General features: G+C 35.5%; 1 protein-coding gene across 1 annotated transcript in view; it reads left to right on the forward strand.

The window, feature by feature from the left end:
* Positions 1 to 18,294, forward strand: part of LOC107593506 (protein bicaudal C homolog 1-A) — an 80,620-nt gene that overhangs the window by 11,057 nt on the left and 51,269 nt on the right. Inside the window, exon 2 of the mRNA XM_016283243.1 lies at positions 5,818 to 5,864. Within this exon, the coding sequence (XP_016138729.1) occupies positions 5,818 to 5,864 (47 nt within the window). The remainder of the gene's footprint in view (positions 1 to 5,817; positions 5,865 to 18,294) is intronic.

An 18,294-nucleotide genomic window follows, 5' to 3' on the forward strand; every position in this document is an offset into this window, starting at 1 on the left:
CACCTGTGCAATAATCATGCTGTCTAATCAGCATCTTGATAAGCCACACCTGTGAGGTGGATGGATTGTCTCGGCAAAGGAGAAGTGCTCACTAACACAGATTTAGACAGATTTGTGAACAATATTTGAGAGAAATAGGCCTTTTGTGTACATAGAATAAGTCTTAGATCTTTGAGTTCAGCTCATGAAAAATGGGGGCAAAAACAAAAGCGTTGCGTTTATAATTTTGTTCAGTGTATTTAAAGTTACAAGTATTTTTTACTAATTATGAATGTTTTGAGGAGTTATTCCACCAGATCTGAAAACCCAGACCTACTTTGCCACATTTTAAAAAGTTTAAAATATCTGATATTAAAAGACACTAATAAAAACATTACTGATCTTGAAATACAGTCACGAGGGTCTAGAAGAGTCCAATAACTTGGCTTCCATTATGTTGGTTACACCACACTGACTTTCATTTGGCAGACAAAATTTTGTGAAATACAATTTTATATTTTAAAACAAAAATACTTTACCTTCGTAAGTCACAAAAAATTGTATGTGTGCATGTATTATTATTATTATTTATATTATTATTATATATTTTGAATCGAGTGGTCATGAATTGAGAATCTTGGACTTCAGTGTCTTTTATTTCATTTGATGAAGCACCAATAATTGCAGGATCTGATATTTCCTCCTGCATCTATAGGGATAAGAATTATTTTATTGTTTAGTCATCTGTGCATTGCTAGGTATGAAATGCTTTTGGGCAAATTGCGTCATTGTACGTCATTAAATGTTACAAACCTCTGTGCTCATGGTTGCTAACGCAATGTAATATGGTCTCTAGAGGCTTTAAAATGTTTGTAATCTGTGATGCGTTTAACTTGCAACTGTTAATGCATGCAAAAACCATCAGACCATCAGTATTCTGCTGTTTGCATTATGCAACATTTCCATGACATCAGTTTGAAAGATCATGATATTTTAGCCAACAGTTATGAGGTCAGCAAATCCAGTTGGAGCCTTGGACCCGGCAGCATCACACATCTGTGCGATTATTTGGTGGTTTCCAGGCAACAGCGGGCCGTTGTTCCCGCAGAGGTCCATTGAACCAGCGTAATGACATATTTAATAGATACGTTTTCCATCATATGCAATTTAAAGTGCGCAAATAAAAGATAGAGTCTTTTATTTTATTCAAGTGCAACTGAATGGGATCTCATTAATTCTCAGGATACAGGATCCCTGTAATTGAACTTATAACCCTTGTTTTTGCAGGCTAGAACTTTGACCATTAAGATTCCACTGCCTTACGTAAGATCAGGAGTGCTAATAATATGTAATAATGTTAACAGTTGTGACAGAGCTGGATTGAAAACTCATTTACATATAAGTTTAGCCTATAGAGGATTGTTATGCATCACCCAACAGAATATGGGAATCAAATGGAAACAATTAACGATTTAGTAATGGCACAAAAAATGTAATTATGAAAGGTGCAAGAAGCCCCCCCGGGCCATTTACCAAAGAAAATGTTATGTATTGTTAGGATTTTAGTTTTTAATATATATTGTTTTTACAAATGAGGATGTCCCTGGATGCAGTTTTTTCCATTCTGTACATTACAATGTTGTGATTCCTAAATTCTCATTTAGTATTTAAAATGATTATGAAAATGAATAATTTATCTGCCATTGGCTGTAATTTGAAAATAATTACTGCCTCATCAATAATATCAGTGCATCCAGAAAATACACTGAATAAAATTGTTCTTATAGCATCTCTACGATTTCAGATTCATCCTGTAAATACAAACTGGAATTATTCGGTTTCTAGATGCATTGCCAGGTATCATAATACACCCTAATATAAGCTGACATAAGTGGAGGAAATGAACCAAGATGAGTGCTGTTTAGCTTTCCCATAATGCTGTGAGATATTACATGAAGATTATGTTCTCTATAGAACACAAACCCATTTATAAAAGCCTCCTCTCATACCGGTGTAGCCTATCCAGACTCAGTAACCTGGTGGCCTTCTTTGCTTACAGTGAGGTTAACCGCCAGCCTTGCATGAGAGGATGTTGGCAGCGCTGTGTTCCTTAACTTTGCACTTTGCTCCGAAGGGAAGAGATCTAGTCACAAAGAAGACATTTGGGCCACTAATCTGCTTTGGGGAAGCGTTCCCTGAACACAGCCCATCTTGGAAAAGAATGAATGTTTTACCTGTGCCAGCAATTCATAGATATGTTTTTATATTCACTGTATGTGATGACGGACAAAGTCTTGACATTTATCTGTAGAGCTGAGCATTTTGTTGATTTATTCTTATGTTCCATAAGGCTTTGGCTTATGTTGGCACGCTGCGCTAAGCAGTAAGACACTAAGTGCCAAGTAAAAACCATGTCAACTACAAAAAGATATCTGTCTTTGAAGCTATTATACAGAAGTTGGCGTGAAGAGCAGTTGCATGACCTCCCAAGTGTAGTTATGATGAAAAATATGTTAAATGTACCTTTCTGTGGGCAAACCCCTTATGTGTGGTAAAATCACAAAAACTCACTGCCTTGTGTGGCGTATTGCTTTTGTAAAATGGCAATGACAGCTATAGAATAAATGACACCAGCATTTTTCATTTATTACTAGTACCTTGGCACAGTAATGTAGGATTAAGCTGATGTGCAGTCACAGGCGTACATTCATTGTCTATTTGACAATTAATGATGCGGTAATCTGTAGGACACAAAAGAAGATGTTTTGAATGTTTCAGCTGTTCCTCTCCATATTATGAAAGTCAGTTATGAAATATTTAATGCCACAAACCTGGGAAACGTTGGCAATAATTAGTTTGTTAGACGTGCCCATAGTATCAACCCAGTAACTAGTGATGCACTGAAATGAATTTTGTACAGAATCTCCGAAATTGTAGCTAAAATTTTCATTTAGCCAAAACCCAAAGCTGAACATATTGTGTAATCGGTGATTACATTTGTGTAATTAAAGTGCTGTTTATGCTGTTTATGCTGTTCCCAGGTGATCAATTAAACCAGTCTTAGTCAAGTTCTTTGGCGATGAGTCTCCTCTCAATATTTTAGAAGAACAAATGTTTCATATCGCTACTCTAGCATAATTTTTGGTCATGATGAAGTGCTGATATATGTATGATATGTATGTAAGATGTGTGTGTGTGTTTTGCTGTTTTATTTTCTGTTGCCAAAATGTTGCCAAAACATGATTTTGTGATTTAAAAACCTGTGAACCAACTCCTGAAATGTATAGTTCACAGTTTCTTGCATTTCCTGGAAGTTGAACCATGACTTTGCTGTTGTTAGCGCAATGCTCTACTGTTTGATCTACAGGAATGCAAAAAGTTTTGTATTGGTCAAGCAATCTGATTGGATTGGATTTTCACAAGTGTTTTCCAGTTTTGTGTGCAATATCAAACAGTGAGATAACAAACTGTGGGGGTCCAGACCACCCTTGTCATTGGTACATGGTGGCCACACATCAAATAGTTTGAGCAACATGGAGTTAAATGGTCAAATTCTGTTCATATTTTTTGAGAAGGTTATGGTGTGTATGAAAAGTTTCCCGAGGTCTTTCCACAGTCTCATAAATCCATTAGATCCTGTTTGGGTTTGTTTCTTGGCCAATCACAGAAAAATTAGTAATTCTGTTTTCTCTCTGAACGTAGTTAACTTGTAGAGTTCAGTTTGTTCTCAGGGCTTCCAGAGGTTCCTCCACTGGATAGCACGTCTTAGCGGTAAAGCAGGACTGGTTTAGCCGGTGCCTGTGGTTTGAGCAATTTTTAGTCAATCTGCTCTGAAAAAAAACTCTCCCTGTAATTCATTGGATATAAATAAACACGTCACATTTGCCTGGATTACAGTAGACACACATTTTAAAGCTTGGCCCAACAGGACTATGCCTGCATCTCTCAATGTAGGTCATGTTCCTGATCTGGAGAAATCTGAACTAAAAAAGTTGTAGACTTCTATCAACAGCTGCGTTTTGTGGTTTTGAAGTCTTTCAACAACATCCAAATGTTCTGAACAAGACGTGGTTTTGTATTTCATTGATTAATTTAAATCATATGTTCTTGGAAAACCAAACAAGCATGTCAGTTTACTTGTCTCATGTGGGTTACATTTACGTTTTCGCATTTAGCAGATGCTTTTATACAAAACCGTGAATTTAGTGTATACGTCGATTTGTGGAGAATCTTAGGCTACGTTTACACGACAGCGATGTAGTCAAAAACTGAAACGTTTTTCCCTTGCGTTTTTAAAAAGTTTCACGTATACACGACAACGTTTTTAAAACAATCTGCGTTTACACATATCTGTGAATACGGCCAAAAACGCTGTATTACGTATGCCAGACCAGTCGTTGGCGCTGTCACCTTGTTAGTAAACAGTACCTGTAGGGAAGTGAAGATTATATGATGTATATGATGCGTTTCCACTGTTGGTTGTAATATTGGTGAAGTAAATCCACACTTTGCTGAAGAAGCGTTAGCAAACTCTTGAGCAGCAAGAGCAGTACCATGTACTCCGCCATTGTTGTGTATGTTTGTTCACGCTTGCCTTTAAAATCGACACGTACTGCGCATGTCTACATACCTAACACGTACTATGCACGCGCATGACGTCACCATTTTCAAAGATTCCCATTTTGGGTGTTTACACGGAAACGATAACGGTGGCGATTTCAAAAACTTGCACTTTGAAACCCGTTTTCAAAAATATGCGTTTTCGGTCCCCAAAACGCCATTGTCATGTAAACGGACAGGCAAAACGCATAAAAAGTTTCCCGTTTTTGGCTGAAAACTTTGTCATGTAAACGGCCCCTTATTCACGTGCCGTTGGTAGCCCCATGATCTACAATAGGGTTTCCCAAATCAGTTGATGAAAAGCTAGTAATTAAATTTAATATACAATTTAAATAAATCTGGCTGGTGGCTGCACAATTAATTGTAATAAAAACAAAATCGTAAAAAAAAAAGAAAAAGCTTAGTGTAAATATCAAAATAAAGGCTGTGATTTAATTAAGTATATAGTCTGTATTCTGCCAAAATAAAAGCTTGAAGATTTTAACATTTGAAAGTGAAGAATTTAAGACATAAATATTAATATTGTAACTTGCCGTGTAAAATAAAATAATTCATAAAAATGTATAAAAATCATTTATTAAATCTTTATTATATAAATATTAAATAAATATCAAATATTCATTTGTTATTTTATAGGACAATTGTAATGTATTTGTCTTTTTATTTTATAACTTTTATATTTTAAGTCTAATTATATCAAAATAAGGACTCAAAATGCTAAAAAATGATTACTTGAATATCATGTGACCATTAGCAAACCATGAACATGCAAATGTGACATTAAATTATTGAAATATTAACTTAAAATCTCAGGGGTTACTTTAAGTAAATATTTGATGTCTAACTGGTTTAGCTGACAAAAAGTCTGGAAAGCCTGATCTTCAAGAAGAACTATAGGAACTCAAATGAACCCACTGCACCACACAATCTACATTAAAAAGATACACTTCATTTAAACCTTCTAAATGTAGTATCACAAAATGTATTACAATACTGCATAAACCTTTAGAAAGTATAATGCATTGATTTTTCTACAGAGGCGACTTGCTGCAAATGGACAGGAAAATGACCTGCGCCCTGCCTAAATTGCACAGACATTTTTCCACCCAAGGCCGTGTGGAAGAATGTGTTGATATGAATTGCTGATTTTGTTAATACGCCAGCATAAGTGATTCCTGATGTTACGCTTTTTCTGAAATGTCCCATTCTTCTCCGCAGCTGCCACGGAGGGGCGAGTCAACGGAGGTGAGGACTTCTTTCAAAAGGTATGGAAAACCACATTGCTTTGGCAGCCGCATGCGGCGGTCGAAAATAGGATAGCATCATGTTGCATGTATAATTATTTCTGCTGAAGGACATACTGCAATTAGTGCTGCACGATACAGCAGTGCAACAGCTTTGCGGTTCTCAAGCCTCAAAATACTACCATTGCGGTAATAGAATAAATGAAAAATTTTACTGCCCCTAAACTTTTGAATGGTGGTGTTCCTTTGGTGCTGAATTATCACCATATTAATTATTACAATTTTATTCTAAATCAAAAACAAACAAAAAAATCCCAAATTACATGAGTGATATATGTGATACTTTACTTGGCAATGCTAAAATCCCCGTTAAAAATCTGCATCATAAAATGGAAAAATAATAACATTCAAACTGATCTCTGCAAAAGTGTACAGGAAGTCCGTGCAAAAGTGTGAAGTGTGTGATAAATCACATTTACTTCGAGAGCCTAATCAGTGACTCGTGACACAACGACTTTTCTTGAAGGATACTCAAAACAGGTCTCCTGTACGTTTATGGTCACGCCAAAACAAGCACACTTAGCGTATTTGGATTCAGTGGGGTAGAACAGTTTTTGGGGCGAACACTTGCCTGCCTAATTGGCAGGCTGTGAATAAATACAAGCTGGAGAAGCCAGACAGCTCAGGGCAGGAATGAGATTCAGCACCTGAATCCGAGCATGCTGGCCTTCAAAATAAACACACTCGCAGTCGCAGGCAAGTCGATATTGGTAAGAAATACAGTCCATGTCAAAGTTCCATTTGTTTTAACCTGTAAGGTGTGGAAAAATAATCAGACCCAGTTAAGAGAGCTTGGAAAGTGCCTGTTCTGGAATATACGGCTGGCTGCACCGTGAGCCTTGGGCTGCCACAAATTTGGGTAGTCGCAGCTGATGCGAAGCTCCAGGAATGTGATTTTCCTGATTTTCAAACAAACACAACCTACCATATCACGAACAGTTAACAACGACTAGTTCTCAAATGACACCCTAAATGTGGATTTACAGCCTCATGGACTTTGCTCGCGTGCGTCCGTGAAGTCCATGCCTCCATACACCAAAAAAAAAAAGGAGTAGGATATAATTCTAAACCATATTCACTCAGAAACTGCTAGTACATTTCACAAATAATTACAAAGAATTGGCATTTAATGTGGAATTAAAGGAATAGTGTGGAGTATGGTATGGTATAGTATGGTTTATGTGGAGAATATAGTGTAGAGTTGTTATAAAAAAAGGCACATTTTTATTGACTCATTGTTAAAAAAAAGTCCACTCAAAAATGAAAATTAGCTGAAAATTTACTAACCCCCAGGCCATCCAAGATGTAGATGAGTTTGTTACTTCATCAGAAAAAAATCACTCTGCAGTGAATGGGTGCCGTCAGAATGAGAGTCCAAACAACTGATAAAAATATCACAATAATCCACAAGTAATCCACCCCACTTATTTGTTTCGAACTATTTTGGACTGTTTTCACTTGTAAATGTTGCTTGATCTCTGCAGATTTCTCTTCTGATTCAGACAGGATGATTTTTTCACTGGAGAAAAGCAATATTATGACTAGAGTGCTTATATTTTATCTGGAAACAATGATTTGGAGATATGTTTATTACAAACACACAGCTTTTCGCTTCATGTGTCGAGTGGATTACTTGTGGATTATTGTGATGTTTTTATCGGCTGTTTGGACTCTCGCTCTGACGGCACCCATTCACTGCAGAGGATCCATTGGTGAGCAAGAGATGTAATGCTAAATTTCAACAAACTCATCTATATCTTGGATGGCCTGAGGGAGACTACAGTTTCAGCTAATTACAATTTTTTGGGTGAACTATTGCTTTAAATTTGAAATTTTGAAGTAAAAAGACTGAAATCTTGTAAAACTCCAATAATTTTTATTTACAGCTTACAATATAGGCCATCCAATTTCCAGAAGGATCATGAACGCGTCTTTTGCAGTTGTTTTGCACCTTCTGCAAACTTCTGCTCATGCGCCAAAGTGTAGACTTTTGGACGGGCCATGTTTTGCATCTGTATTAGGGGATATTAAAAATTAAGGATATGATAGTTCTTCTGTGATATAACACAGTGTATCTCCTAAGGAACCTTGTAAATGTGATCATCAGATAAGAGTGGTATTTTTCTGCTCACGTCAACATACTTGTGCTGAAATCAAATACTTTATCTAAACACACTATGTGAGAATGTGAAATTCAGCCTGCACCCAGAGACACAAATTAATTCATGGAAAATGACCTCAGAAATTATCTCACAACAACAAACCATTTCAAAAAATGTTTCTCAAAAATGGTATAAAAGTGACTTCTTTTAAAGGACTTTTAAAGGAGTCTTTTGACTGTGAGGAAAATATTTCTGCCAACTGAGCATCCCATGCCCCAAGAGCATGTCTTTGGTAGATTGATACCAGTCCGCTAAAATTACGTGTGTTTTCAATAACAACATTGCGTTCCTGTCAATCATGGCTGCTGCGTTTTCGTGTCTGCGCCACCGGGTATTCCGAGATCCTGCACAATGATGGGATTCAGCCCTTATTCCTTAGTCGTTTCCCTCACACTGAGAGCTCTGATCAGGTAACAGCAAAACCTCAGGAAACCTCGCCTCATCTCGCTGAAAGAATGCAGCCATGATTTTAACAGAATATTGGTTTAGCTACTCATACTGCTATCTAAATACTCGTTTTGTAGACTGTTCTAGGTGCCAACTAGTTTTTGTTTTTGTTGCATTGTGCTTTTTCAGCACTGGATGAAAGAATGGTTCATTGATTTCATTTATTTGAGGTGTTTGAAAATGCATGCATGCATCACTATTAGACCTTTTATTGCATGTACTTAGGGTTGGTGGGGGAAAAAAAGAAAGGATATAAAAATGACATATTGACATATAATCAAAAAATCCCAAATTGTGCAGCCCTACAAACAAGCACACTTACAAATAAGCATTTTTGAAATCAGATTTTAATTCGCAATCACACTTTTTATCAAAAAAACAAACCAAAAAAAAAACTGCAATTTATTTTTTTCCCCAAAAATCGAGCAGCCCTAGAAAATACTAGAAGTCCCATATTTAGGGCCTAGAATATCATAGAGGCTCAACCACCTACAAACCACTCTTAAAACACTCACAATGGCATAGTAATTTACTAATGAACAATCAGTTATCAACGCTTATAGCAATGCTCTGACACCATCCACCCTAGCACTGTGGCGACACAGGCTTGCGTGACTCAGAAAATGTAAACATCTGTGTTTTAGTGTAGTTAGATAATTTTTTAGGCAAATGAAACAATGAAATGAATTGATAAATGTTCGTCTGGTCTTGCATGATGCAGTTTTTCATCTCGGGTACGGATTACCGTCATTGCTAACTCATTTTATAAACTCGTCTTTGCCCCTTCAAACCCTCAGTTGTTTATAAAATGAGGATGCATTGTAAACTGTTGTAAAGTTATTTGTCAACAGGCTGATGTGGAATTTTGGGAAGGAAATGAAAAGCAGGTGCATGATCAACTATGAAAAGCCTTAACAAAAAGTTAAGTGGGCGCAAAAAGTAAACATGGCACTTGTCTGTACAAAGACCTGTATTGTACTGTGTGCCTTAATTTAATCTATTTCATATTGGGCTTTTAAAAGTGTCTGAAATCTGAGCTCCCTCTGAGGTACATTTGTTGTATTTTATGGTTATTAAAGGAGTAATTTCCCAGAAATGAAAACTGTGTTATCTTTCACTCATCATGTCTTTCTCAATAAACTTGTATGAATTTCTTTCTTCCGTGGGGGAAAAAAAAAAAAAAAAGTTATTTTTCAGAATGTCCATGCTGCCGTTTTTTTGATACAGTGAAATTGAATGGGTACCATGGCTGATAAGCATGATTTTTAATAAATAATGAACTTAAATGTCTGTCTAATTAGCATGGGAAACTATAGAGTGCCATATTTTTTAATAGGGCAGCTCAGAAGTTAGTATCACCCTGGTTCCCCTGACAAAAAAAAATAAAAAATTCTCACTTCTGGATTATTGCTGTTTTGCATGTTTTGTTCATCATGATAATCTTCACAGATTAACACAATTTTGAAATTTGAAGCATATATCACCGGAAGTAAAAAGCCAAACATAGGCTATAAATGAACTACACCACAATCACATGACTTAAGCTTAAGCTTAAGAATCCAACAACTATTTTAGTCTTTATTTAAAAACATTTTCCCTGTAAATCTAAGTTAGAATAGTTTCCAGGAATGTGATTATAAACACAATGAAGCTGCACATATATATAAAAAAATGATCGTCATTTTTACTGTAAAATCTGTAAAAATGCTACAGTAAAAACGTGTTAATTGGTTAACAGTAAGTTTCCATACTAGATACGGTGAATAACATCTAATGTAATCTTACAGTAAAATACTGTTAAAATTACAGTTTTTGATAGTGAAAAAGGCATTGTATAATTCCCAGCATGACACTTCATATTTGATGTTTGTTTTTTTTGTTAAAATAACCATGTTTCTTCTTAAGTTTTTCCTCCTCGGTTGTGTACATTAGGATTTTATCTTACATCTAATGTTGTTAAATTAATGTTTATTGCATTATTTTAGTGTCATGCATATTACCATGATGGTGTTTAGTGTTTGTGTGAATGACACTGTGCACCTTCTATATATTAGTATAGCTGTTTGTGATGAGCTTTGATTCATCATGTGACTTTCTCATCACCACCTGTTTTTGGTAGGGATGCTCCGATCCACCTTTTTCGCCTCCGATACCGATTCCGATACCTAGGGTTCGGTATTGGCCGATACCGATACCGAACAGATACCAGTGAAGTTTTTTTCCCTCATTTAAATAAATGTAGAATTTATATATCTCTGTGTGTGGAACTGATAATCATTCTTTCACAATCTACTAGATACAGACTACTTCATTGGTGGTTGTCAGTGTATTACAATGGGACAAAACAGATATTAGTACTTCAATAGGTTGGTATATTAACATTACATCAATTAATGAAATATGTTTTTTTATTGTGAATTTAAGTTAAGTCTGTAAAACCTTAAATGTTGCTACCATATTTTTTTTACGGTGAAGTTCTGGCAATGACAGCTGTCGTTTTTTTACTGTAAACGTCAGCAATTTTTTTTTTCTCAGTGTACAAGCAGAAGACTGAATGGATGAGTTTTCCTGTTCGGTGAGATGAAGTTTGTGTAGCAAAAGTTGTAGCCACATGTTAGCAAAAGCTTTTAAAAAATCTCAAGTGGGTATTACTTATGTAATTTGTCGTAAAATAAACCGGAAAATATCTTGCTTGACAGACCTTATTTCAGGCATTTAACCAAAACCAAAATCAAAAAATTCCATCAGCACGATGGAAACGAATGTGGTAAAATTCAAATTTGTCTCCAGGTTTTGGCCTACAAAACTGCAAAATTCCTGTAGAACTTCAGAAGACTTAGAATATTGCGCCCAAGACTTTCATTATGATTTTATGAATTTTTTTTGTCCTTTTGGAGCTTGACAGCCTCTGGTCACCATTGCATGGAAAAGAGCAACGTGAACATTCTACAAAATATCTTATTACTAATTAAATTTTTTAACTAATTTGCACCTGTGATGTTCTCACCCTTTCCTGATCCTTCCTGTTTTCGATTTCTCCTCGCTGCTGAATCCTTGTTTTTGTCTACGAAAACATTTGGCCCTATTCTCCTCTGAGTCTGAGTTTTGCCGCCTTTATTTGACAAGATGTCATGAATTATAGAAAAACAAACACGATTCGTCAGTCGTGCAGGATGCCAATCTCAACGATGCACAGGGTGAGCAACAACATCTTGCACAGTACGCTGAAACCGTGCGCTCATGGAAACACTGATTTGGGCCGTTTCCTAGCCCTCCACCCACAATCCCGTTCGCTGGATGTGTCACACGAGCTGTGAGGTAAGCCTCCGTGCGCTGGCGCGATGGATCAAACTTCTGGCCCTCAACGGGTGTTTGTGCCTCACACAGATATAAGAGAATCTGTTTGCGACAGGGATCATATGAAATTACTCGGCCAGTTTGTAATATTGCCAGGTTTTTCCTGCGCCTCATGATAGATGACTTGACAACGCTCTTGCTCACTGTCTGTCTGCCTGATTTCCGCTGAACGTAATAATGAAGTGCGCTGGTTGGCTGGACTTATTTTTGACCTTTCTACTGCGCATTTTTTCCAAAACAAAAGGCGAGGGATTTTCCCAAGCCTGGATCAGGGTGTGTGTGTGTGTGTGAGGTCGGAATATTATTTATAAGTTCTCGTTAACTCAAATCGAGAGAGCTGTTTTGAATGTCAAAGTACATTTCCTTTCGTTGGACGCCGTTGTATCCCTTCAAAGGAGCAAAACGCACATCTTTGATGAGTTAACAGCGCTTTGGGCCCCTAGAGACTCCATTCATCTCACAGAAACTGTGCTGTAAACATTTCCATTGTGAAATGTTCTACAGTTTGAAGAATGGCTTGCTTTCTTGCCTTGATCCTAAGCGAAGTTCTTTGAAATGGGGTGTTGGTCGATGTGAGCGTATTAGATGATGATTGATTAAAAAAAGCAAGTAGTCACAGTTAAAAATGGAACTCTGTGCCACTGAATATTAAATCCTCTGAGCTCATTTTCCTTTGGGATTTGTAACATTTGTCATTTGAGTGAACGAGTCACTCGCTCATACAGAAACAAGGTGGTTACATATTGATGGTCATAATATATGTCGGAGGTTCAGGCTTTTTATTCCAAATGGACTGGTTTCTATTATGCTAATGAGTATTGCTTTGCTCAGCCATGCAAGTGACAGATATCTGGCCATTTAGCCATGTGCTTTTTGATCATGGATACCATCAATGAAAATAACGGCCTTGTCCTGTTTCTAAATGACAAATTTTATTGTACGCAATTAACAGCGTAGGTTTCCTTTTATCGCTTGTCTAGATGTCCAAGCAGCTTAGAACCTCAGAGAAGCATCGCTGCAGAGGTTTGGACGATGTGCAAAACAGCACTGGTTCAAGATTCTGTGGTTCATTCAACCTCTTCTTCAGTCTTTATACGTAGGACTGCAGCTATAAACTCTGAGAGCCCCGAGTACATTTTTGCTGTATGCTTGTGTTTACATTCATGATCCTAAACCAGTTATGCTCATTAACCTTAGCACTTTAAATTGTGTTACTTTATCAGGTAAAGGACCCAAACTGTAAATTCTGAGGAAAAATTGACAAAAGCCCGGTAATGGTTTATTATGGGAATGTAAGCTATTTTCAGGATTTACAGGGGCTAGTCAGTGATTTTATTGCTGCCTGAATCCAAAATGTCAAGAGTTTTTCTCCCACCACCCTCATAAAAATCCCCGGCTGAATTACCTACTGTTTTTACTAACACCAACTGCCGTCCGAATCCACATCTCGGTGTTTACAAGCATAGCCGCAGGAACATATTTTATCTGGGGGGGGCTTGATGTTGCAGGGTGGGTCCATGGTTGGGGATTTTTGACAAAATCTTAATATTAAACAGCCCAATCTCTTATAGATTAACATACAAATGAAGACAGAGTTGTATGCGAACCAATATATATTTGTGCTTTTGTGATTTTAGTTCAATAATTTTTTCTTTAATATTTCTATTATTTAGACTTGTAATGTTTTTTTAAAGAAGTCACTTATGCTCATCAAGGCTGCATTTATTTGATCAAAAATACAGAAAAAAACAGTAATCTTGCAAAATGTTATTACAATATAAAATAATGGTTTCTATTTTAATATCCTTTAAAATCGAATTTATTTCTGTGATGCAAAGCTGAATTTTCAGCATCATTACTCCAGTCTTCAGTGTGACATGATCCTTCCGAAATCATTCTAATATGCTGATTTATTATTAGAATTATCAATGTTGGCAAAAGTTGTGCTGCCAAATATTTTTTTGGAAACTGCAATACTTTTTTCAGGATTCTTTGATGAATAAAAAGGTAAAAAGAACAGCATTTATTCAAAATATAAATCTTTTCTAACAATATAAATCTTTGCTATCACTTCTTAACAATTTAACACATCCTTCCTGAATAAAAGTTTTAATTTCTTTAAAAAAAAAAGAAAGAATAAAAATGTACTGACCCCAAACTATTGAACTGTATTGTATATTGTTAGACAAGATTTCTATTTTAAATGCTCTTCTTTTTAACTTTTTATTTATCAAAGAATCCTGAAAAAAAGTATCACAGGTTCCAAAAAAATATTAAGCAGCACAACAGTTTCCAGCAGTGATAATAAAGCAGCATATTAGAATGATTTCTGAAGGATCATGTCACACTGAAGACTGAAGGAATGATGCTGAAAATTCAGCTTTGCATCACAGAAATAAATTAGATTTGAATGTATATTAAAATAGAAAAATGTTATTTTACATCATAATAATATTTCACAATATTGTTTTTTTCCCTGTATTTTTGATCAAATAAATGCAGCCTTGATGAGCATATGAAACTCCTCTAAAAAACATAAAAAATCGTTCTGATCCCAAACTTTTGACTGGTAGTGTACATTAAAAGTATAAACCAAGAAGCTGTATGTTTACCTTATGTAAACAAGAGGTTGCTTATTTCTGATAATTTCCCTATGTTTAATGACATCCATCATTTTAAGAGATACAATGCAAGCCAGAAAATAATTTCAACTGTAGCAAATCTATTTTCCTGTTTTAAAATAGGAGATCTGAATAAAAATAAATAGGATATACCTTTCCAGTAACACTTTACAATAGCAGTACATTAATAATCATGTACTAATACCTAAATGAAATATTACTTTAATATGAGCGAATGATGAGTTAAGGCATGCACTAATCAAACATTAAACAAACATGTAGTCAAGGTATTCATTATTCACACATGGATTCTTATGACTCATTTTATAAATAAGGTTAGATTAGAACATGCCTGTAACTATTGTGTGAAAGTGATTTATAATTTAAAAAAATGGGACTGAACAATTTTGCTCCTATTTTACTTGTACTTGTTTAGCAAGGAGAAAGCAGCGTCAGTGACTTTTACATGCATGTCAATATTCCAATAATCAGAATTATTAACCAGAATTTGGCAATATTCTAATTAGTATTAAGTCATGTAAATGCCACAGTCCGATTCCCTGAATTAGTTTCAGAAAAAATTCAGATTCCCTAAATTCTGATTCCAATTCAAATTAACAATGGTCCGACCTATTCCATTTATTGTGTGAGGCATTTCTGAAGGCTAAAAGTGTATGAGTCCTTATTATTAAATTATTGTGGAAAAAAATAGTACTATTGTGAAAAACTATATTAACAAAAGTAACATTTTCCTTAAAAACATAATATTCAGAATATGGCTGCAACCTGATTATAGGTGTGCATGTAAACATGGTCAGTCTATAACAATTGAGATCTGATTTGAGTCTGAGGAAAACAAAGAAAAAGTCAAGTACATATCACTCTTGGGACAGATGACTTTAGACTCCTGTTAAATTATAATGAGAGTATTCACGAGTCCAGAACAGAGTGAAGCTGTACTGCAAGACTCAAACAGTCACACAAAGCTGTATAAACATGCAGTGACAGCTTTGTTGATTATAACAGGATGGGGGCGTTCTAGTGTTTGTCTTGTTTTGGTCGCTTTCTCTCTATAATTCATTAAAACTAGCAATAGTTTGATTTCATGCTGCTCAGAGGGCCAGCATGACGTTGAGTGTTTTATTTAAGATTTGTCCCCCACGTTGCTGTAGCTGTCTTGGCTAAAATGTTCAATTTATATAAAAAAAGTTTTGTTGTAGGTTGTTTATTATTGTTTATTCATATTTGAACTATATTTTATCAGATTAAAAAAAAAGTTTTGGTAAAAAAAAGTTTGGTAAAATATTTTGTTGTAGGTTTCTGTACATTTGTTTATTCATATTTGAACTATATTTTATCAGATTAAAAAAAAAGTTTTGGTAAAAAAAAGTTTGGTAAAATATTTTGTTGTAGGTTTCTGTACATTTGTTTATTCATATTTGAACTATATTTTATCAGATTAAAAAAAAAGTTTTGGTAAAAAAAAGTTTGGTAAAATATTTTGTTGTAGGTTTCTGTACATTTGTTTATTCATATTTGAACTATATTTTATCAGATTAAAAAAAAAGTTTTGGTAAAAAAAAGTTTGGTAAAATATTTTGTTGTAGGTTTCTGTACATTTGTTTATTCATATTTGAGATATATTTAGATTAGTTTAGAAGATATCTTAGGCTCTTTGTGCTTTTGTCATCATCTTAATATCCCCATCCTATTTTATAAATTCATAGAAAAATATTAAATTTTATCTGGCTCTAAAAACACAAAATCCTTGAAATGTCTCTGGGCAACCAGAGCTGAGTATTAATTCTGGACTTGTTAAATTAACAGCCCATTTCATTTGTAAGAACATTAGAGCTGTTACAGATCTGTCCAGTAACATGTAAAATGTTTTGGCTGTGTACGTTTTTGGGAGCTGTGTGTGGTCTGTTTGAAATCATTCTTTAAGCGGGCACAGCTTTGCCAAAAACAGCATTCACAGAAGCGTTTATGCGTGTCATTGTTAGATAGCAGGACGCCAGCCCAAGTTCTCTGACTGAGTCTGTCTAAAACAGAGCAAACAGAATTCTTCACAGTCGTAATTGATAAAGAACCGTAAAAGAGGAATATGAGACCTACAGTGGCACCATTAGCATTCAACACACTGTTCCAAAACATTACATGCTGCCTTGATGTTAACTGCCTTCGAAAGCAGCATCTGAAATGAAAGCTTATTTTGAACACTGTTCATAAGCAACAAATCCTAGCGTATTCTGCAAAATGATGTTATGTTGAAAAAAGCACATTCATTTTTATCCGAAACAGATGAACGTAAATTAGGCATTGTTTTATTGCGTTTGTTGTAATATGTCATGGCAGTTCGGAAATGAACATACCACCAACGCTAAACCTTACCCTAAACCTAACCAATAGAATTAGCAAAAGCAAACAGGAGATATAAAAAAGCTTTTGTTGAAGCAACCATGCCATTTTGACTTGATGCTAGAGGATCTTGAGCTTTCATTGTGACTTCATAAGTGTAATGCTGTACCAGGTGAGCTACCGAGCAAGTTTACTATATTTGAAAAGCCATACATATGGAGCTGGTTATGTGATGCAAATCACACAATGTATTAGTTTACAAGTCATGTGCTATGGTAATAGCATGTTGAAGTCATAACATAGTATTGTGGAAAGAACGGTGCAAAAATAAGTTTATTAATCGATAATTTTTGTAAAAAACGAATACAAGTTTTACTGCATCTAGTGTTCATTTCAGTTGGAAACTGCAGTGAATTGTATATATGTGACCCTGGACCACAAAACCAGTCTTAAGTCGCTGGGGTATATTTGTAGCAACAGTCAAAAATACATTGTACACTCTAAAAAATGCTGGGTTAAATACAACCCAGTGCTGGGTAAAATAGGGACAAACCCAGCAATTGGGTGGTTTTGTGGTCCAGGGTCACATATACAGTAGGTAAGTTTTTGGAGTTTTGCAAAAATATAGGTAGAGTCATATAGGCTATTTCCAATTATTTTTTAATGTTGTGCAATATTGATTTTGAATTCAGCAAAAAGAAGGCCTCTTAAAAGGCATAATAATGCAGTTTAGTGCCAAACATTTAGACCAGCCTTCACATCTGGAGTGCTTGTGATGCCCAGGGAGCTTACTAGGTTTTGGAACAGAGCCAGAGGTGACATCAGCTAGTAAAAGTCCTTGGAAGTGCCTACTGCCCAGAAGTGACATCAGCTTATTTGCTTCTTACTTAATAGAGACACCTCAGAGTCATCTGTAAGACTCTGTAATTATCCAGACAGCAACAATCGGAATCAGTGACCCTACAGGACTCTACTGGCCACTGCTGGTATCGCTAGATACAGCTGCACAATGACTTTTTTTCCAGCACTTTACTGGCCCTCACATCCTGTTCAAACTCTCTCCCGATGGCTGTGGGCTTTTACATGCTCCATTTGTAATGCTGAAAATATTCAGAGGGATATTTTCTGTTTTCCATTTATAGTTTATAGTTTTCCTTGGTTTCCACCAGAGATTTTTGACTCATTGCTCTAGATACTTTGAGATATTTTAATTAGGTGGTATTATTTTACTCTTACTGAACAACATATGTGACATTTACATTTACAGTACATTTAGTCATTTAGCAGACGCTTTTATCCAAAGCGACTTACAAATGAGGACAATAAAAGCAGTCAAAACTAACAAAAGAGCAACAATATATAAATGCAAATGACAAGTCTTGGTTAGCCTAACGCAGTACAACGTAGCAAGGTGTATATATATATATATATATATATATATATATA

This window comes from Sinocyclocheilus grahami, unplaced genomic scaffold (genome assembly GCF_001515645.1).
Source record: "Sinocyclocheilus grahami isolate Dianchi unplaced genomic scaffold, SAMN03320097.WGS_v1.1 scaffold172.1, whole genome shotgun sequence".
NCBI lineage: Eukaryota > Metazoa > Chordata > Actinopteri > Cypriniformes > Cyprinidae > Sinocyclocheilus > Sinocyclocheilus grahami.